This window comes from Lissotriton helveticus, chromosome 1_2 (assembly GCF_964261635.1).
Source record: "Lissotriton helveticus chromosome 1_2, aLisHel1.1, whole genome shotgun sequence".
In the NCBI taxonomy this organism is placed as follows: Eukaryota; Metazoa; Chordata; class Amphibia; order Caudata; family Salamandridae; genus Lissotriton; species Lissotriton helveticus.
Window position 1 is genome coordinate 78498922 of NC_136058.1, and position 23819 is coordinate 78522740.

The 23819-nt window shown below is 41.7% G+C and overlaps 1 protein-coding gene across 3 annotated transcripts in view; it reads right to left on the reverse strand.

Annotated features, from left to right (window-relative positions):
• The window catches only part of LOC144798121 (interleukin-12 receptor subunit beta-2-like), a 467579-nt gene that overhangs the window by 293761 nt on the left and 149999 nt on the right, over positions 1–23819 (reverse strand). For all 3 annotated transcript variants that reach the window (XM_078668879.1, XM_078668885.1, XM_078668889.1), the window contains one exon: positions 13006–13187. In XM_078668879.1, the coding sequence (XP_078525005.1) occupies positions 13006–13187 (182 nt within the window). The remainder of the gene's footprint in view (positions 1–13005; positions 13188–23819) is intronic.

Sequence of the window (23819 nt, forward strand, 5' to 3'; positions counted from 1 at the left end):
CAATTATTTTTTACTTGCACCTCTGAATGTTTTTATGCATCATGTGTTTGCTTCTTTCCCTTTGCTATGTGTTTGATGCTTAGGTGATTGTGTTTCCTTCTATAGGTCCTGCTAATAAGGTCCTAGTTCCCTGCGTGATTTTCCTAAGGTGGTTAGGGTTGCATAGGAGGTATTTACCCTTTACCAGTAATTACTGGTTGTGTGCTACATGTACTATTTTGGTGCTACAGTCATTATATGTTCTATGTGCTAAGTGTTATACCTACAAGGATTATTATTCCTACAAAGTGCTAATTACAACAAGTGCTAGTTCTAAAAGTGCATACCCCTGACAGTGGTCCATGTGGCCTGTCCTGTACATAATCCCTTGTAAATTCTGCCCGTGCCTTTTGGCACATTGTAAAGTGTGTGTTTATCTAATGTGTTTTACTATAATACAAAGGCTATTTTTTATATAACCTTGTGTGGAGTTTCCTTTGTGTTGGGCCTTGGGTGTTGTTGCTGGGTGCACGCGCCAACGCTTTACACATCGCCTCCGAGATTAGCCTTGCTGCTCGCGTCACGTTACCTAGAGGATGAGCAGGGGTTATCTTGGTGTGTAACTCCCTTGCCCTGACTTGGGATTGGTGATCTCGGACTGACTTTGGCGCAAGCCCTGGCCAGCCAGGGATCCCGTTTCTAACAACCCCCAACATGCCGCTACTGTCTTGTTAAGAGCGGCATCCTTACCGATTGCTGATAACACTGTTTGTGCCCATCCACTTGGTTATTTTTATAGCCACCTTACTAAAGGCCCCCCTAATGACAGTAATAGTAGCAGGCAATTTCCAGTTTTCTACCAGCCAGGTCAGGATATCCCATTGCGAAATCGATTTCATGCCTTAAATAGCTTGGACACTAATGATTGACTTCCACAGGTTCTCAAGCCCTCCTTGTGTGGAATCTCAGATAAATCTGTAACTGAGATAAGTGAAAACACGTTGGGCCATGAGCCAATCCGGGTGGACAGCTTAGATCTGATCAATGACCTTGGGGTTCTATCAAGTGGAAATCTAAGGGAGGAAGATGGTAGTAATGTAATTACGATACCGGATAGCATTGGAACAATGGGTAAAGGGACAACAATTGCTAGTTGGAACATTGCAGGGTTGAAATCAAAGGGGAATGTTCTAGGCTGGTTGGACTTTATTAATACCTATGATATCCTATGCTTCCAGGAAACGTGGTCCAGGGAAGATGTTAATTTTGAGGGGTTTATTTCTTACAACCTGCCGGCGCAGGGCACTGGACCTGGGAGAGCTAAAGGTTAGGGCCATGTATGTGTGATGGAGTATCTAAACAGAGTACTTTGCACTTTTTATTGTTTTGTAAACTGTATATGAATTTTCGTACTGCCTATCTGAAGCCTATGTTTGTCAGATATGGCGTACCTATAGTTAACCAGGCAATGAGTCTAATTTTTAATTTGCAATCTGTTCATATCTGTTTTTATACTGCAACGTTTTTAACTCGTATTAATGTTAGGAAAAGTATGTGTTTTTAAGAACCACGTCTGTAATGTCTTGGTCGTTCCTTGCCCTGAAATTTGATGTATTTCTTTATTCCATGTATGATTATTTTTTTTCCTTTTTGTGCTTTTATGGTCATTTTATATGTACCGAATAAAGCTTCATGAATTGAATTGAATTGCATTACTTTGCATCAAAGGAGTATTGCATGGATGATACGTCGGCGTTTCCATGCAACCACCCACAGTTTTTGATGGAAAGTCCGGTCTACTAATAATGGTAGACAAGGCTTTGCATTGAAAAATGACAGCTCTTTGAGGCAGGTGTTATAAAAGAGAAATGTTTTTTTTTCTTCAAATGTTTCCAGCATTGCATGCGTGCTGCACTGTATGGCTCACTTCCAAAATGGTAAATGTAGAGTTTGGTTAGGCATGGTATTTTGTATTGGAAGGGTATCCTCCCAGTGCAAAACCTATGTTAGATATTACCAATAGCCTGACTACTTTTGTGCCAAACTACCAGAAGGTTAAACATGGTTTATTGAGAGACTTTTATGGCTCACGCTGACAGGGATTATGTTTATTACTTGAGTGGGGCTCTCATCCCCCTCAACTAATAACGCAGTTTCTTACACCATCACAGTGCAAACTGAGGCAAGGAGCGATTCGCCCAACATTTCAGCATTTATTTAGGCCTATTCTGGATGGTTTTTCGGATGGCCAGTGATCCTTTGAGAGACCAACCAGGGCATGAGTGATTCATTTAAACCCTATTAATCCCATGAAGGTTGACGTCTCTCCTCCCAGCAGTGTGATCATTACTCTGAGCTCCAGTGGAGCGACAGTCAGTGAAGACACCAAGGGTCAGTAAATTGTTCAAACAACCCATTTAACCACTCACCCGAAATGTGAGAGATTACTCTCTTTAATCTTTCATGATCTAGGGTGTATGGGTAGGACATCGAGAAAACCAGCTTTCTGGTCAATACTGATCTGTAGTATAGCCCAAAGTCAGTTCATTTTATTCAGATGCAATCCTATTAAAAGCGTCATCCGAGATAATTATGTTTCCAATCTTGGTTACACGTGTTGTTCAACTAATCTTTCTACAGGGGAGCATCTCCTAAACGTGGGTAGCAGGCATGTGTGTACGAGAAAAATATATGTATCACTTCCTATCGGGGTAACCAGCCTCTTCACATTCTTTTGAGGCTTAATGCCAGACTCATGGTCTGTATGAATATCCATGCGTTTAAATATGTAGTCATATTGCCACCCAATTTCTTAAACACCTCTGAATTCAAAATTCTAGCTCAAATGCAGTTGTTTAAAACAAGCTTAATTGAGTTTTCTGTGCTCCAGGCAATACTTTGGCATTTGTTTGATTTCACAATAACTGCATCTACTATGAAGGTAACTGTTTTTGCTGTTTTTAGATGGAAAGTATCTTTTTTGACAGAATTTGTGCATGATGATTGTTTACAGTTTTGTTCTTTGAATGCAATTGATAGATTGCGAAATAAAGGAATTTCGATTGATTGAACTGCATCTACTTTTTCTTTACATCCTTTTCCTAATTGCTCTTAAAGATTTGACAGTTTGTTTACAGACTCTCCTGGTATCCCCATGACCTCATTACCTGTCAGCAAATAAGTACAGTCCCATGAAGAACGCATTGCACATGTGCGTGAGAGGCACGCTCCAATTATGCACTTCCTGACTGTGATCTATAATAGTGAAATGATCTTTGAACAAAATGCCTCGCAATATGAAAAACACTTTCTGCATCACGTTTTGGGATTGTAGTTAGAATTGTGTAATGCAGTTCCCTGCTCGACAATATGTGTGGTTTTATGATCCAATTTAGTAAGGTGTGTATATTTCTAGGTTATTATAGCACAACTTAAGTTAACTGGCCCAAGGGAAATGTCTTCATGGGAAGTTTGGGAGAAGGATATGCTAAAAATGACGTGTATCTTTTGTGGGCCTGTAGTCTCTGACAGATTTCCTTAAGGTTTTGTTATGGCCTATATCCCTGTTTTGAGGCAAAAGCTTAAAAAATGCTCTCACACGTTTTTCGTGCATCCCTGTGTTGTTGAAATCGAATGCACACACCAAAAATAGTTTTGCTTAGGGCTGAAAATATGCATACTGTTCTTTGAAAACATCGGTTCCAACTTTTTTGATTTAGAAGTCGTTTCCTGAAAGAATGTTAACAGTGCAGTATGCTCCATCGTGTTCAGTTTGAATAGGTCATCCAATTGCTGTATCCTAAGGTTGTTCGATGTAATCTTTAACTGACTTCCAGGCCTCTCCATTTCTGTTTCATCAATTGTCTGGTGTGCTGTGCGAACTGAAAGATGGTCTTTAATGTATACACTTTTGGACGGAAGTTGCAGTGGTTCTTGATCACCTCCTTAATTCCAGCCGCAGCCGGCAGTGGGAGTAAATGCAGGGTGGTGATGTCGGGAGGGGGAGCGGCAGGGTGGGGGGTAGTATTGTATGGTTTACGGAGTTTTACAGGTAAGTAAACATTTAAATAAATAAAACGAATTTCGTTGCGCGCAATGCATCACCCGTATTCCTTGTACTTTCTTGTGGTTTTTATCTTTTTATTCTGTCACTCTGGTATATATATTTTTCTTTCATTTTCCCTTTGTTGGAATCACTATCTGCATACCTGCATTTAGGTGTTCCACCACCCTCACAATCTATACAGTATTTCAATTTATATCCATATTCTTCAACTGTGAGTAGGGAATTTTATTTTTTTCTTTGTCTTCATTCATGTTAGTCTGTTGAGGATTGTTCTCCATTGCTTGCTTTATTTCTTTCCTGTTACTCCTCCCTATTTTTCTTTCTTCTTTCTATTTGATTCCTCTAGGAGTGTTACATATTTAGCATTTATTAAGTCAAATGTTTTTATTCACAATGTTTGTAATCAATCTTAACATTGTTACATTGAATGTAAAGGGTTTACATAATCCTATTAAGAGGCAAAGAGTCTTGTCAAGTTTGGCTAGGCTCAAGGGTCAGCTAGTTTTAAAATAAGAAACACATCTAATACTGAGGTTGCTAACCGTAAGAAGCAATGGGTTGTTGAAGTATTTTTGTCTTTCTCTATCTCTAATAATATTGGTGGTGCCACATTTGCCACAATAAATTGTCTATTTCTTTTACCAACACGCACTCTCAGATCAGCCAACATGAATCTGTTACGGACCCCCAAATTCAAATTGTCAACAAAAGGAGGGAAATCCCTCGCAACATTGGGCGCAAAAGCTTGGAATAAACTCCCACCCAACCTGCGCCTGATCTCTGCTGAGAATAATTTCCGTAAGGCTCTGAAAACTTGGATTTTCAACCTTCCAGACACAGTGTGTATGACTTTGGTTTAGACACAGGGTGTTCAGTATAGATGAGACGGATGTGTGAGCTGACTTTTTCCGGCCTTCCATGTAGGCTACGGGCTATAAGCGCCAAGATGCTCCTTGGAGTGACAGTCGCGCTATATAAGTGCATACTTACATTACATTACATTACATTATTTCACAAGAAAATAATTCTGAGAGAAGATGGATTTTGGCTAAAATCAAAATAGAGGATAATATCCTTTCAATGATGAATGTATATGGCCCTACTCATTAAAATCTCATCACACATGAAAATACTTGGATTCAGGTGATAATTTCTTCCTAGTTGGAGATTGTAATAATATAATAGACCCCTATCTTGAATGACCGTCATGAGCTAGATTTGTTCCTAACAGTGCTCATAAGGCATTTAAAAATAACGTATCACAGAGCTCACTATGTGACTCCTAGAGATTGTTTAACCCAGATCTTAGAGAGTTCTCTTGTTACTTGGATAGACAACTCTCAAACTAGAATTGACTATTTGTTTTTAAGTAAAAATATGGTTCAACATTTGGTTAATTCAGAAATTGACTTAATTCTGATTTCTGACCATGCCCCTGTTTAAACAGACCTAACATTTCTGTGGAACATTTATAGGAAATCTAGATGGAGATTTAATAATTCCCTGGTTTCTGATAATACTTTCATTACCATCTATGAAAACTTTTTCAATGATTATTTTGATATTAATAATACAGGGCACTCTCCTTTCCACTATGTATGGGATGCATTTAATGCAGCCTCTAGAGGTTTATGTTTAGTTATGTTTCTTTCAAAAGAAAAACGCAGATAAACTATTTGCAGCTATTCTCGATAACATTAAGAGGTTAGAACATAAATACTATAATCAAAAAATAATAAATTTTATCTGGATGTGTTGATGGCAGCTAAAATACAGCTTAACAAATACACTACTGAAAAAGTTTGTGGAGTTCTTCTTAAAATGAATGTGAGGTATTATGGAGGGAAAAATAGAGTCAGTTCTTAAAGTACAAAAGGTAGAAGCCAGCTGTGAAATCTATTGTGAATGACGTGGGAGCAAAATGTTCACGGGTTCTGATATTTCTGCTTGCTTTCTGAACTACTACCAAAATGTATATTCTCCTTAGACTAGTCCTTCTGAGGTGCTCATTAATTCCTACTTCTCTAGGCTCAAAAAAAGGAACAGCAACAATATAAATTTGTCTTCTCTAGAAAACCGATATAAATTGAAGAGCTATACACCGCTGTTAAAGTTCTCCCAACAGGGAAAGGACTGGGTCCAGATGGATTCACAGCAGAATTCTATTTGCAGTTTTCTTAAGCTGAGAAATTACTTTTCGTCTTTGAATGTTTCTGTGGATTCTTTTATGGAGGCTATGATTTGCATTATACCTAAAGAAAAGTCGAGATCGCTCTTTGTGTGAAAACCACATGCCTCTTTCCCTCATTTATACTGATTGTAAAATATGTGCCAAACGCTGGCCCATAGGGTAGTTACCTTAATGATGGACCTAAATGGCATACATGAGTCTGATTTTGTTAAAAAAAGAAACCTAGCAGACCATTCTCCTACTTTTTTAAGAATATTGCTAACACAGCTTTTAAAATGGCCAAGCCTACTGCTGCACTTACTCTTGAGGCAGAGAAAAAGTTTTGACAAAGTTAACTGGCAGTTTGGCATACAGGCTTTGGAATGACATGGTTTTGGTCCCTAGTTTTTAAGAGCTTATTTCACAACTGTAATCATCTCCCAAGTCATCAGTATTAGTAAAGGGCATCCAATCCTGTAAAAGGGGTACTAGACAGAGATGTGTTCTGGCTCCTTTACTCTTTATTCTGGCTTTAGAACCATTTCTCTTTCAAATAATACAGTCTGAGGGTTTTTCTGGCTTTAAATTTAAAGACCAACACATTAAATTGACTGCTTATGCAGATGATGTTCTTTTGTTTGTGTCTGTACCATGGGTACTTGCAAACATTTCCCCGGGGGGCGCAAAGTACTGTCTATGCCATGCCCGAGGGCCACAATGATGCCAGCAATGCAAGGGTCGAAGTGATGAAAGGTGGGCATAGGGGAACGCATGATGTGGACAACAAACTGAGCCTTCAATTGACTTCTGTCTGCCACTAGTGCTCTATTCTTATACACTAATAATTAAAGTCACAGCATTAACTTCTAATGTAAAACATGAGAGGGAAATTGATACTCATATAGTGGCTGAATTGCAAACTATGAAACCAGATTACCTGGTATCATTCCTGGCTTCCCCACTTGATGAAATTGTGTGATCCTAGGCGACTGGTTAATTTCACTTTGCCTTCTATTTCTTCATTACCACATATGAGAGCGCCTTAAAATATATGAGTTTGGGATGTTTGCTATAAAAAACATTCTCTTATAATGGTGTTCCAATTATGTAACAGCCAAGGCTGCACAGAAGGTGCACCTGGCAAATGACTTGCCTCATTGTTCACCAAGGGCATTGTTTTCAGAATGGGGCAGCATAAATGTTTCTAAGAACATGTTCAAAAACTAATAAATGCCTCTCAATGCAGAGATGTAACCTTATTTACTAAGGTAAAATGCTCATGCATATGTTAATAAAATACACTTTTTTTAAGTTTGGAGGGAGTTTATAAGGTTTTTAAATGTTTAGTGCAAGATATCTTTAAAACGAAAGGTATGTCTAAAGATACATTGTGTTGGACATCTTATTTTCTTCTTTACACCCGTTTGTTTCACAGCTTCCTGCTCTGTCAAATGAACAGCAGCGAAGTGCTGCTGTTCACCAGGGTGCCGCAATTAAAAGTCAGAAGGGCTGCATGCGGCCCCTGAGCCGTACTTGTAGTATCCTTGGTCTACGCTAACTTACTTCATGGAACGAAACCTCTATTCCGAGGGTTTAGGTTATAAACGTAATGTGGATAAATCAGAGGGTTTCCCTCTTAATAAAAATTGCACAAAAGCCATTTTCTGTAGTAGTTTTGTTTGGCATACTACTAAGAACAAATGCCTCCGGATAAGGTATTGTAATTCTATTAGGCATATTGTTAAATACAATACAGATGAAATCTCATGTAAAGTTTATCACCTTATACAAAAATTGTTTCCTTTATTTTTATCTTGGTGGGTCTCATTGACATAATCAGGATAATGTTTATTACTGTTATAAACCTTTTCCTTAGGAGGATGATGGTTAAAAGTTGTAAAAGGTTTTTGCTACCTTAGATAGCATAACATTGCAGTTGCTTTAGAATGGGAAAAAATCTTGAATTTCTCTAAATATATTGAAAAATACCAAGGTGTCTGGAGGTGGTAATTTTCTGGATTTCTCCACTTATCACAGGGCATTTGGAATTACATTCAGGTTCATTTAATGGATCCTGTCTCCAACCTTGGCAGGTTATGGTTATATCTAGAGCATGCTTTGGTTTTCCCTTTTGCTTGCAAAAATATTATTTTTACATCTAATCTGCCTAAAGTTTGCTTGCTGTCTACTGTATAACACAATCCATCCTTATTGGAACAATGTATTTGTTTGTTTCAAACTTATCAACATTTGATCAGTTTGACTCATCTGGTAAAATAAATTGATTATGAAAAATGGTAAAACCATATCATGGAATAAGTGGACGGATAAGGACATATTCTCCATTTCACAATTATTAAAGGATAACTCTATTGTTTATTTCTTGTAATAATCCAGCACATAAAATCTCTCAGATATTATGTTCACTTGGGGACATTACTTCCTTTGGCCATGGGGCTCCTCATGTGCAGATTAGTCCTATTTCTTAGATTTTGCCCTCAAAAGCTGCTATCGTATATAAATTGCTCCGATCTCCCAATATGGAAACACCTACGTTTCCTAACAAAGCTTTGTAGGAATTGGAGTTGCATTATACTTGGCCGGTTCCCACCTGGGATAGAATCTGGGCCAAATTGCATCCTACAGCATGCTCTGCAACCTTAACACAAACTCGATTTCTTTTTTTGATAATTGTTTATTTTACACTCCAGTTATCTGTTAGTGGAATTTAATATTTCACAACCACAGATTGAACAGTTTAATCTGAACTCTCTACGGTTAGCAGTAAAATGTGACAAACTCTGGTTTCTGATTACCAATTATTTATCTCACAGTACTATTGTTAATGCTACTATGGGGCGATTACGATTTCGTTCAGAAAGCATTCCGACTGAATCGGTTCCGGAAGGCATTCCAAAAGACTCGGATCGGGGGAGTCCGACCGAGTGATTGGATGCATGCTGATACTTCTGGATATTAGTCGGTCAGACTCCCATTGACTTTAATGGGAGCCTGTGTTCCGAACGCAAACACAGGCTCCCATTGAAGAAAGGAGTGGCTGGGGAAAAATGTGCACCTTGTGGTAGGCACCCCATGTGCTTGCCACACTGTGCATGGGTGGGAAGAGTGGACCCATGGGTACCCCCACAGGCCTGATATGGAGGGCTCCTGCTTAAGGGGGGCCAGCCAAGGTCTCCCAAAGACAGATTCCGACATCCGTTTCATTCCAGGAAGACCGAATCGGACCGGCTGTCCGAATCGGTCATCTTATTCACTTGCTCACAAACTAAGTCCATAGAGCTGTACGATTTGGCTCCAGAAAGGCTTGACCTTTCTGAAGGCCTTTCGGAACCCATTCGGACAGCCCTTACGGTTTCCGGGCATTGTAATCGATCGTTCGGAACTGGGAACGATTTGGTCGGACCCAAAGCTTCCAAATCGGGTTTGGAAAGCCCAAATCCGATTCGGAGCCCTTCCGCACGAGATCGTAATCAGCCCCTATGTCTTGACAAGACTAACTATCTTTTTTCAATAGGTATCGTATTTGAATTATATACTTTCATTATTCTCTCCAACACAGGAGAGCAATTTATATGCACTTATCACTTAATCACAGCCGTGGCAACATGAGGGTAATAATGCACTTTTCTCCTCTCCATCTCTATCAATGTTTTCCGTTACTATTTTTCCCCAAGAAGTAAAAAGCTGTTGTGTCAGAAAATGGGTATAGCACTAAAAGCTGATAATGAACTGTTTTTGTCATACAATTGATGCCCATGTATATTACTGATGTAACCTCCTCGACAGTATACGCATGGGTTTCCACTAATGCACAAGCCGATTACAAACTATCTTCATCATACTATTGATGCTCATGTATATTACTGCATGTATCCTGCTCGACAATATATGCATCGGTGTCTACTGATGCAGAAAGAGCTTTGAACATTTTTCTACTATTTACACCAATTCACTAGAAGGTGCTCACACATTTATGATTTACAGTCAAACGTACCACAATTTCCTTATTTGTATATTCTCTTAGTCCAGAAGAAGTCGCTGGATAATTTCCCTATAAGGCGATGAAACACTTGTTGGCTAAGATCACAAGAGATTCATTGGGCTTTTCAGTGACATCGTCTACAGAAGAAAGGAAAATAATAAATCTATGGAACCAAAGAAGACAAATGCTGTTTTATATCACTTAACTGTATACTCCTAGCTTGTGCAGCGGATTTCTGTTTAATTTGTATGTGGTTTATGACCTCGTTTTAGGGAATGGGATGGCTTTCCCTACCTCTTTGCACTGCACCTAACTCTAATTGAATCAAATACCCTATGCAGATTTCCCTAAGAGCGCCACTTTCCTGTAATACTCCACCCAAATTGCAGGACACCTTTTTTGATGAATTTCATCTATGCTATTAAGTATTATTAATGTTATTTTCACTTGAATTTGAATAGGATATTTTGTTATCATCTATTACTATTTTATAATTTTGTCTCAACATGGTCTTGATAGCCTTCATACTTTCTTCTTTCCACTCTCTTCTTTTTCCTTCTTTTTTTCTCCTTCTAGCTTTCTTTATTCTTTTCTATTATAACATCACTCCATAAATTGCCTTTTCAGTGACTTATTCATTTTGAATTTTTCTATTTCTCTTTATATATTGTTCACATACTACTATGGGGCAAATAACGATGCAGTTGTAAAGGCTCCGACCCTCAGTCAGAGCCAATAGGACTGCATTGTAATATGCTGGTTGGATTCCTTTCCGAACGCCTCATTACAATAGAGGTAGTTAGAAAGGAATCCGACCAGTCATTCCTGCTGGCTTCTGACGGGCTCGGAGAGCCCGCCGGCCAGTCGGAATGTGGACTGTAATCCCAAGGGCGGCTCTTTCCGCCCTTGGAATTACAGTCGGGTTTCGGAAGCTTTTCCGACACAGAAAGGCTGTCATAATTCACATTTGGGGGCCCACAGCAGGGCCCCCTCGGGTGCACGGCTTCCGGTTGGTTCCCCCTGTTGATCCCTGCACCCCGTGGCAGGCACCTTAAGGTGCCTGGCAAACAACAAAAGACTAGTGGTGGTCTATATTGAAGAACGAAGACTGAGCAAGAAGACAGAAGCAAAAGCCTCAGTGTCAGAAGCCCTGTGTAAGTGAAAGGAAATGAATCCCATCAGCAAACCCATATGGCGGAGCCTCATCATCTGGGATTATAAAAGGTCAAGGTCTTGATAAGGAGACACACCTGATGATATTGTGTGTATTTCTCCAATTCTCCAAGACCTCCAGTGATGGATCCGACCCAGAATGTTGAGTGTGGGTATGATGGTGTGGGAAAATTAGAATTGCAGTGAAAAAGAAAAGTGTGAACAAAAATCAAATGTGCTAGTTAAAATTAGCTACCATGATGTAAGGAAAAACTTTAATGGGAATAAATCATGGTGTCAAGATTAAAAAGAAAGTGTATGATAGTCTGAAATAATGACTGCCCTTACAGGATGGTATGGTGGTCAACATGTTTCTGCCATGCAGGGGCGGCTCCCCTGCCAGACTTTCATCAGGACCTTGGAAAATACACTACTGCAAAAACGTACAAAAATCAGAAATACATTTTGTTACCAAATAATACCGGACACTATGCCGTCCGCGAGATACTTTCTGTGTCGGTATATCCAGAATTTCTCAAGAATTCTTTCCTAAAAAAATTCAAAATACACAGATATTTACCTTGAGGTGCCTGCCTGAGAGTGCAGGGATGAACTGCACCTCCCATTTTACAATAGGAGCATGCATTCCGGTCGGTTTACAGCCGAAATGCATGCTCCCATTGTAAAATGTAGTAATGCAACCGAACCGTGTTTGGTCACATCCTATGGGTCCGTCAGGACTGACGACCGGGTGTCGGTTGGTCCTATGACCTAGATGATGTTGAGAAGAGGCAACTCGGCCCGACATCATAATCAGCCCCTAAGTTGTTGGCTATATGACATACTGGCTTTTGTTATGATTTATTGTTTAAATTCTTCAATAAAAAAAAACGAAAAAAATTAAATGCCATATACATACATCTATACATATAGTATAGGAAAGAAAAGCTGTTATTAGTGCTCCAATTAACTCTCACTGGTTGTGCAATTCAGGACAAACCCAACTATAATATACGACACACCCAGCAACCAGTATTTTCCAAATTAATAAAGATGAATGTTGCCCATCAAACTGTAAAATGCATTGGTTTATTAGGACTTCCCGCTCCTGCCCCCTTTCATCCAGTGCCTGGAGCTATTGTCTCTTGTTCTAGACAGGACATGATTCTATTATTTAAAGCTACCAGCTTTAAGGAATTGGATAACAATAAGTATATGAGGAAAAGGTATAGAGACCTGCAAACTTCACAGAAATAGTATTTTTTTAATGCTTCAGTTTTAGGACCTCATTCTGTGTGCTCGGGATTGTGTCTAGTTTTCTTCTCCCCCAGAGTAACAGATAGCTTGGACATCAATAATGACTGAACCCATAGGAATCCAGGGGCAGTTTAAGAAAACTGCCGGTTTCAGTTTCCAACTTTTCCAATTGCTCTCTGGGTTAATAAAATAGTGGGAAAAGCGAGCTCTGAAAATAACACCGAGAACGCAGTTTATGGAAGCAAGAATAGAGGCTCTTTGCTGATGCCTGACCAATCACATGCTGATATTATTTTACACTGACACCTATTAGTAGCCATTCTATTTATTTATATTTGCGTCAACCAGTTTAAACTGTGATGTAAAAGAATCACTTACCTATATCAAAAAATGTGAATTCCAGGGGCAGTGAGCTGGTTTTTCCAAGATTGTTTGAGGCGTTCACTATAGTTGTGTACTTTGTTTCACGATTTAGATTTATTGAGAGAAATTGAGAATCAAATGTATGTCTGTCCTTTTGTGAGGCATTCAAAATCCAACGGTGTGTTCCATTTTCTAACCTACAATACAACAGTTGATGTTTATAGAGGCAACACTATGTACTGCTGTTATTTTATCTTTCTAATACAACCATATAGCATTTAGAAAATCCGCATATAAATGCTTTAAAAATCATTGGCAAGTTTTGAAGTAATTAAAGTATTTTAATGTAATTACATGTTTTGAGTAATTCAAATCAATGGCGCTAAGGTACATTGAACTATGAGAGTGAATGATTTTACACGATGGGCAAAATCAATCAAATATATAATAGGGAAAACAGGTTCACAAATGGTCAAATTGAACATACTTATTTATATCTATATTTGTAATATTTTCTTTTCTCTCTCCAAAAAGCATCATGCTACCAGTAGTGCTGGAACAATTTTCACAGTGGGGGGGCTGTCATCAATGTTATGTCATTTAAGTCATAGGCATTATGAAAAATACAAATGTTACTTAAAGCACATGTGTAGCAAATGTATTCAGCAGGAGAGTGCTAAGGGTGTATTATGGAGCGACTGTCACAAATATACTATTAAACAGCCGCGGTCCGTGTAAGTAACTGCGGTGGGGCCGCTTTGTGGGGGATTTCGAGGGACAATGCAGAGAGAAAAATAAATAAATAATTAATTTTCCCTCTGCATCGTCCCTCCAAAACCCCCCTCAAGGTGGCCCCACCGCCCCACCGCTGCTACCTGCATGGACCGCGGCTGCTATTAAAGCATGGTGTGGTAGTGCACTCTTGTTTACAGGCAGCACATTTTCCATTGAAATGGCCACTAAATATACATAGACATACAGTTTTGCTAATATAACTATGAATCATGCGAGCATTGATGAGCAGAAATCGGGTTTTAGTGAATATTCCAGTTGTGCATCTGTTGATTTGCTTTGATTCTGTTAAAATCTTTGATTCTATACCAGTTCAGAATTGCAAAAGAAATTGCTTAACTTGGGCGTTTCCAACTGCTGATCTATTCTGAAATATCTTAACAAAATTATTTTAAGAGGTATTTACATTTCCTGGGTGACAAAATGACATGCTACAGCCTTTCCTTTTACACTTCCTGTGCCCCAGCGAGATTATCACATAGTTCACTTTAAAAAATCCTATCAGACAGAAAAGCGAATACCTACCTCCATGTTAAAAGAATAAGCAGCAATTAGTCAGAAGACAGAGCCTGACATTTGATCTCTGTCTTTGAAGCACAGCAACTGTGACAAGATGAAAATGAACTTAAAAGGCACATATTGCTCATTCACTTTCTTATCCCCAGCATGGTTATTTTGGGGTGCTGCGGCATCCCCTGCACCCTTACTTTCAGCACTTATGTATGCTGCTGAGGGTATCAAACATCCAGCCGGAAAGTTGTGGCGAGAGGACAAAGGCCAGCTGTAGTTAATCAATGGAAAGACATTTCTTAAAGTTAAGATGGCTGCACCTATTGTGGAGCCCAAGATGGGAGCTGGTCCTAAATGCGAACCCCTGATATCTCAGTGAAGGTTCAGGTGCACGTGCAAGATTGTGGTACAGGGAGCAGTGCAGTGGAACTGAGGCATACAGATTGAGCATGAAAGCATCTCGAAAATCTGGGGCAGATTTACAATAACTAACGCATACCTGCAGATCAGCAGGGGTGTGCCAGTTATGGTGCGTGACGTTAGGAACGCCTTGCTCCACTATGGATGCGCCACATTTACAATGCGGCACACCGTGGCGCAAGGAGAGGCAGATGCGTGACGCATCTGTCAGCGTATAGGTGACGCAGTGCTGGAGTCATGTCGCAAGCGTGATGCAACTCCAGCACTGCTCAGGGCCAGCCTATACTTGTTGTGCTGCGTCACCCCTTATGCCTGCTACCAGCAGGCGTAAGGGTTTGTCGCAGCAGGGACGTAATAGTGACTCCGTGAAATCTTGTAGACTTCACTGCGTCACTTTTACGGGGCTTCCTTGCAACGGAACGCCCACCCTGCATACTTTATACCTGATGCAGGTATAATGTAGCGCAGGGCTTTACAATGTGACGCATCTCACTAGATGTGTCACGTTGTAAATCTGTTGCACAGTGGCGCATGGTTTACGATGCCGCTGCGTCACAAAAGTGACGCAACAGTGTCGTAAAAATGCCAGAAGGGGCTTGTAAATCTGCCCCTCTGTGTTTAAGACAAGATTTCTCCGGTTCGTAAAAAATCCATGCATGCGGCTTAGGACGTAGAAGTAAACTTTGTTTCACTTGAAGCCGATGCGCTTCTCACCAGGATGTTGAAATACGGTCAAACATTTTTAGTACAACTAGCTTCCTCACAGAAAAGTCACTTAAGGTTAGATAGTGTTGGTTCAAAACAGTTACACCAGAGGTTTTTGAGGCAGGGGACAAAAAAATTGTGAGGCCCATTGCCAACTTAAGGTGTTTTGGGGTCCTGGGCAAGACATATTTTTGGGTCTTGTTTAAAAAAAAAAAAAGTTTTATATAGCTTGAACTAGACCCGGAGGTGTCAGAGTGCTTTACATGAGCACTTTACCCAGAATCACAGGATGTTTTGCGACCCTGCCATGACTGGAACCCGGTTCCCCACTTCGAGGTCGACCGCTCTGGCCGTTAGGCCACATCCTCTCCCATATTGCAAGCAGCGAATTATATGTTACATTTTGACAAACAGGAGCACGTTAACATAACTGAAAGCTCAATCTGCCTGGCACCCTCCAACTACAAAAAAGGAGAGAGGAGCTAAGGATAGAGATAAGGTAAATAGAGCAATGAGGTAGATAGGATGTATGACGTTATAACGCATACTATTACTCCGCAGACCATTACAACGCGACTTTTACTCCGCATACCGTTACAACGCATAGCGCCTTGGGGCGCTGGATAGTGGTAAGTATAATTTACTATTCTAACTCCAGTCCCCGTGGACCCTAGGGAAGGTGTTGGATAGTAAATTATACTTATTCCCTATCCTAGAGCGCCCCCCAGCGCAATGCGTTGTAATGGTATGCGGAGTAAAAGTCGCGTTGTAATGGTAGTGCGGAGTAAAAGATCCGTTGTAACGGGTGTATACCGGTAGATAGAGACATATAGCAAAGAGAGAAAGGCTAGGTAATCCATAAGAAAGATACAGAGAAATAAATAGGGGAAAAGACAGGTAGGAACAGACAGGACAAAAGAATGGTAAGGTTTAAGAGTATGGTAGCAAGATAGAATGCGAGAGCTACAGATGGGGAGAAGGAAAGGCAGAGAGATGGGAAAGGTGCGGGCACACCAAGGGATGAGGTTGAGAGAGAGGAGAGAGGCAAGGTAGGAAGTGACCGGTGAGTTAGAGAGTGGTAGAAACGAAGAGCCGTAGAGGTGGACAGAGAAAGAGGAGAAATAAAGATAAATACAGAGAGCCATGCAAGGATGGGAGAGAAGAGTGAAAGACTGAAAGGGATGAATTGTAGATAGAAAAAGATTAATTGAAAGAGAGATAAGGCTGATACACAAGTAGAGAGATAGGGTGAGATAGAGAGAGAGAGTGGTGAAGTAGAGAGGATGAGTGGCAACCGAGAAGGAGTTATAGACAGAGATGAGAGAGCAACAGGGGCAATGATAGGTGGATAAAAAGGTACAGCTAGAGAAAGATAGCGAGAAAGGCTAAAGAAGTGAGAGAGGAGGTAGAAGAAACAGTGAAGGAGCAGAAAAGGAAGTGGCGAGATCGCAAATAAGGGGTGAGGTGAATTGAAAGGTTTGATAGTGAGAAAGGTGGGGTACAGAATGATGAAATACTGAGATAAATGTGAGGTAGAAACAATGAGGTAGAGAGAGGTGTGGGGTAGAGAGTGTTTATATAGAGAGGAGTGAGAGGTAGAAATGTGTGAGGTTGATAGAAACGTAGCGAGAGCAATGTGAGTTTAAAAAGAGAAGAAGTGCAGAGAGAACTGAAGTGCATAGAGGGGCACAGATAAAAAATACAGGCAGGTGAGATGGAAACAGCAGAAAGGTGCAGAGAGAGGGGTGTGACAGAGCTGAGGTAGGTAGAGTAGTTAGTGGTATAGATGTAGCGAGGGAAGAGGTAATGAAATAGGTAGAGAGAGGTGGCTAGACTGAGGTATTTTGAAAGGTTGGTGAAGTACACAGAAGAGGTAAAAAAGAGAAAGTAGAGATAAAGATAGATGTAAATACACAGGGATGTTATAGAAAGTAGAGCGGCAGAGGTAAAACATGGAAGTAGTGAATTGAAGTAAGGAGAGGCCCAGGGGACTGAAATATAAGTGAGGCCGAGAACAAGAGGAAGGTTGTGCTACAGAGAGGTTACAGAGATAGAGGTGGGGTAGCTTAATATGTGAGGTACAGCGAGGACCTGAATTGAGTGATTGGTGAGAAAGAAATATGAAACCTCAAGATAGAGAAGTGGAGAGATATTAAGTCGACATGGGTAAGGTACAAAGAGGAGAGAGGCAAGTTATACAGAGGAAGGTATTCGAAAGTTAGAGGAGATAATGAAGTAGATAGAGTTGTAAAGCAGGGTAAGCAAGATAAGAGAGAGAAAGATGACCAAGCAACAGATAGGTGAGGTAAAGTAACAGAGTCAGATATATGTAGGCAGAGAGAGATGGAGACATTGAGTAAAAACAACACAGAAAGAGAGAGTTTCTTCAATTTGTCATAATCCCTTGTGTAAGTGGCCACTTTGGAAGCTGGGGGCCGAGGACACCTGCCCAAACCTTAAAACGATTCTGGTGGTTGCATCTTGTCATTTTTTCGTGCTGAATAGACTTATTTATTTAATGTTTTATAGAGCGTGAACATGACCCGTTAGGGTATCAGAGCGCTCTACAGGGATAACACATTGTATACAGGTTTGACATAGGCAAAAACATGGATAGGGATAGAGTGAAGTGACTACATTCAAAGGTACAATCAAACAACAGGAGAGTAAGGGTATAAGTATTCGCTCTCTTACCCCTAGTCTTAATATTGATAAACAACAGGAGAGTGAAACGGCTGAGAAAACAGGAAAACCTCACAAAAAATCATGTGAGGGACAGTCAAACGGGAAGGAAAGAGGGAGCGGTGAAGAAAAACACACAGAATGATAGTTAAAAAGAACCCTCACTCACCAACCTGGTGGTGACATGCTTCATCACTGGGTTCCCACTGGAAGGACCTAGCGTCCCCCCAGTGTGCTACAACGCCTGGTTACAGCGGAGTTCCCCCCGTCCGATTTGTCGACCTCCACAGGGATATGTACACATACAAGGGTATTGATGCAGGCATGTAGTTGGTGCATTGCTAGCTTTCATCCAACACGTGATCTGCAATTTAACAGGATCCATTCGGCCCCTTTCGTCCACCTAGCATGTGTGCCTTGCAGTGGGCTCTCCAAACTATTAATATAGCGACTACTCAACATTGATACTTCAATTTAATAGTATACCCAGATCGGGATTTCCGGATTTAATCAACGGGGGAGGGTGCTGCATATTAATGGCGCATACTATGAGTTGGCTCTAGCCCATTCCAAGATGGCCGTGCTGTGCGACGTAGTGGGCGGAGTCACGTTCTCCCCCGGCTACTTCCTGTTCCGCACTCAGATCCAGCGCGAGGACCGTCGGAAGCGCCGGAGGGAGTCGGCAACAGTAAGAGTGTGATGCAGGTCGAGCGTGTGTGTTTTACAGGGATTTTTGCCCTAAATTTCGCATGACTTAGTTGAACAGTGCAATGCGACTTCGAAGTTTAAAAGGGACCAGTGCTCGAGCGTGAGCTTTATAGGCTTTAAGTAAGAGGAAAAGCCGGGTATGTTGGAGTGGGGGACCTAGTTCACCATGTATGCACGTAATCGGCTTTTTGCAACCGGGAGAATGACGTTGGATGTAAATGAGAAGTGTTTTGAAGCACTCAATTGCGAGTCCAGTGTTGCATAAGGCTGGGTATCGGGGGCAGTATTAACTAACAACTTCCTACCAACCTGTCATTAGCGTTCTTGCCCGTAAACTTCCATTTGACGCTGAATCTGTTTTCAAACATGTGCAGGTGGCTGCGACTATCTCTGGTCACTTTTTGGACACGTGAATATTTGGCATGGTGTCCTAATGAGTGGTGCTGGTACGTGCTGACATAGCGCACTCAAGGTAAATATGCCTGAAAATTTTGTGTCAATATATGCTGCATTGGTTGTGCCTCCTATGAGAGGTGCATGAATGGCGCTTTGAGCATCTTTTTGTTTTATTTTTTCACACAGGTCCACACTTTTCTGAAAAGACTGAGAATAGACAACCCCTCTTATGCCCTGATGAAATCGCTAAAACTAGGAGCGATGAAACATGTCGGCTTGAGGACATAAATCATGATGGTATACAAGTAACCATTTTTTAACTAGTGGGGTTTGCTGCGTCAGAATAAAACGGTAAAGCAAGCAAAGCCCTGCCACACAATTTACCTTTTTGTGGTTGGTTAGGGGTCTATTTATATGTTTCTGCACACTACAAGTGGGTGTCAGTGTTGATACGTTTGTCACTATATGTGTTTTCCATCACTATTCTCACGTCCGCACTACTTTCCTTTTTAGTGCACGTTTGTCTTTTCACATAGAGAGAGTGGCCAATGATGAGAAGTGGGTATACCGGCAATTGTTAACCGGGAACCCCCTCGGGTTGTTCTACCGTGAGGTACTCTCTATTCTTCACACTTTTTCCTGGGTGAATTGTATGTGGTCCTGTGTGATTTTATATTGGTGAAGAACGCATCCAGACCTAAGGACTTATGTTATTGGACATAGTCCGGGGAGTATTAATAATAAGTATTCCTATCTTGTTGGTCTTTTATACGGATGCAGTTGCATTTAGGTGAGGCTCTAATTGTTTGAATACTGTGTGAGTGGGGGGATGCCTCTCCTATTCCCCTCCCCCTCCACCCCTTGAGATTGTTCTGATTGAGTACGGCGGCTCAGCCGTGAGGGTTTCTCCTCTTCCTTTTTAAAGTTTTAAAAAAAAAGTTATAAACAAAAAATTATAAATTTATGTTCACCTTTGCACCGGACTCTTGGCACACAGGTTTAGTTCTTTTCTCGACACTGTAGGCACACTATACTGCTCTATCCCGTCTCCTGCCCTGTGATTTAGGGACGAACTGCCTTGCCTTCTTTGACGAGCAAATTGCTCTCATTCTAGCTGGTCCCCCCATTATTACCTGATGCACCCCTCAGCACAGAAGGTACAGCCAGGGAAGAGTGGGAAAAATTAAGCGCTTTGAAGAAGCGCGAGATACGTGTGGCTTTGCATGGAGCGCTTATGACTGAATATCTTCGGGCAGGTGCTTCTCCCCCAAGTTTGATAGTTCGACTTGAGCCAAAAATCTTTCTCGAGGATAAGCAATTCCGGGTGGACTGGAGTTTTATTGCAAATAAATGCACCCGTGATTGGTTGATATTAATAATCAACACGGCAAAACGCCTCAGCGAGGCATTGCTTAAAGAAATATTGGATTTGGAGGAGAGTCTTAATAACAACCAGGCACTAACTGATGCCAAAGACCAGCTATCACGCATACAGGGAGATTTGGCTGAATACAAAACATATATGGTTAACCAAAAGATTAAAGGTCTCAAAAAGAATCTTGAACGTCACACCCACACTTGGGCTTTTCCCTACACAGAAGACGAATATTACGATAGACCACCATAGCAAGCGAGGGCGCAACCATATCAGAGGCGGGGGCAATACCATCAGAGAGGAGGCCAGAGGGGACAAGGGGGTAACAGACGTACACCTAATAATTGGCAATTCGACAACACGAGCAGTGAGGACGAAGAGGGCCCAGCTCGACAAACAGTACCCGTAAACAACAGGGTCAACTTTGCCCCTGAAATTAGATCTGACGAAGATCTAGGAGCTCTACTGAGGTCTTTTTTAGGGCAGCCCCAGAGAGGGGGCAGTGGGGGGCGGAGGTCAACCACAGGGACAAGGCAGAGGGAGAACACAACAGACATTGCAAAGATTCTCACCCTGCATTACACGGAGCAGGGCCAACTCATTCCGCAATTAGGAGGAGTGAACAATTCACCATCTTCTATTACCAATGACATTGTGGTAAATTTATCCTCCTATGAATTAACATCCATCAAGCGGACTGTCTTAAATAAGGGCCTCTGCTATGTCCCAACACCAAGACACGACCCTTTTCTATGCAGAACAGAAGTCTCAGAGATGATGAGAAAGATAAAACTACATAACTTTTTTGCTGATAAAGAAAGCACGCCTCTCTCTCTCTTTGACACGAATTTGCGTAGGCCTTCTAACTTCTGCCCACCCACATCGCTTCTAGGGCCTGAGGTGGCGGTATTCGAACAACACGTCATTCAAGAAATAGAATCTCTTGAACAAACCTCAGGACACAATTCGGGCCACAATATGACGAAGGAAGAATGGCAGGCGGTCGGTACCTTACAAAGAAATTCGGCTATTACCATCAAGCCAGCCGATAAAGGCGGGGCCGTAGTTATACTTAGAACCAGTGACTACGAGACGGAAATCCTTAAACTTCTGGGGGTTCGAACTAATTATCATCCTCTAATGCGTGACCCCACCCCTGAACTTGCCGATACCATCAAGAGGATGGTTTCAGAGGCAGTTTCGAAAAAATGGATCTCTTCCAAGGAGGTGGATTTCATTATCAACATCAATCCCAGGGTGCCAGAATTTTACATCTTGCCAAAGATTCATAAGCCCCAACGTCCGCCCCCTGGACGCCCCATTGTCTCTGGGATCCAGTCCATCCTTGAACCTCTATCCCAGTTTGCCTACTTCTTTCTTAGGGAAGCGGTGTTCACTCAGGAGTCATATGTACAAGATACCACTGGCATCTTGAACATCTTGAAAGAAACAGCTTTTGACCCTGCAAACCAACTACTGGTTACAATTGACATCGAGTCATTGTATACCAGCATCCCCCAGGATGCCACGTTGGTGGCAGCAGCGCGGGCCCTGGGGTCGATGGAGTGGTTTTATGACACACCTCAAACGTTCGTCATGCAATGCATTGAGTTGGCACTCACAAAAATTTTTGGGGAGTATCAGGGACAACTGTACCTGCAGACCTCCGGTACTTCTATGGGGGCCACATTTGCTCCCAGCCTGGCCTGCATTTATGTGGGCCAGGTTGAGAAGAATGTGGTCCTCCATGAGTCCAACCCATATAGAGAGAACATCTCTCTGTGGAGACGTTATATTGACGACGTCCTCTGTATCTGGACAGGTACAGAGGACCGGCTCAATACATTCTTACAATGGTTGAACCAAGTAGACCCGAGTCTTCATTTCACCTGGACCATCAGCAATACATCCGCGGTATACCTTGACGTCGACATTACTGCGGCGGATTACAAGTTGGTGACTAGTGTGCATCACAAGGCCACAGATAGAAACTCCCTCCTCCACTACCACTCTTTCCATCCAAGATCACTCCGGGACAATCTCCGGGTTGGACAATTTTTGCGATACCGGCGCAATTGCTCGTCCACTGAAACTTTTCTTGAGCAATCTTCTGAGCTAGTCACCAAATTGCAACAACGGAACTATCCAGCCAAAGTGATTAAACACGCACAGAAGAGGGCTCTGAACACACCGCGTGAAGCACTGTTGGAGCGCAATGTAAAAGAAAAACAAACGTGCCTGACAGTAGTGACGACCTTTGACCCACTCTCAACCAAAATAAGGCAGATCATAAAAAAACATTGGTCTATACTTGATACAGGGGGGAACAAGATGCCAACCCCGCGCTTTGCCTTCAAAAGAGCCCCGAACTTACGAGACAAATTGGTCCATACACGAAACCTGAGCATTGCCCAGACAAGCACTATACCGGCGGGACATTATCCATGTGGTAATTGCTCGGTCTGCGGGCTTACATCAGCCACTAAGACTGTATCTTTAAGTGGCGGCAGAACCTGGTTTTTTAACCGGTTCAGCAATTGTAACACCACACATGTTATCTACAGACTGATGTGCAGTTGTGGTCTTTACTATATCGGCCTTACGACCCGCAAAGTAAAAATACGGGTGCAAGAACATCGGAGTACCATTCGAGCAAAGAAACTGACCACCTGCTTGGTACAACATTTCAATACGTCGGGACATGATCCTAAGGACCTGAAATGGACCGTCCTAGAAAAAGTGGTGGGCGAAACACATAATCTGGAGAACATTCTGGCAAGAAAAGAAGCAAAATGGATATTCTTGGAGAAGGCAGATCAGGAGGGACTCAATGAAAATATTGAGTGGAATAAAGTGAGCAGGCGATAACAGGGCTCTGTTATGTACCTCCTTTTCCACCCAGATTTCAGCTAGGTATTGAGGACATCAGCACTGACACTGTAGAAATACTGAGGGCTAGATTTTGATCACTCCGGCGTTGGTTATGCACCTCCATCATATGCACATATGTGTTCCCCCCGTCCGATTTGTCGACCTCCACAGGGATATGTACACATACAAGGGTATTGATGCAGGCATGTAGTTGGTGCATTGCTAGCTTTCATCCAACACGTGATCTGCAATTTAACAGGATCCATTCGGCCCCTTTCGTCCACCTAGCATGTGTGCCTTGCAGTGGGCTCTCCAAACTATTAATATAGTGACTACTCAACATTGATACTCCAATTTAATAGTATACCCA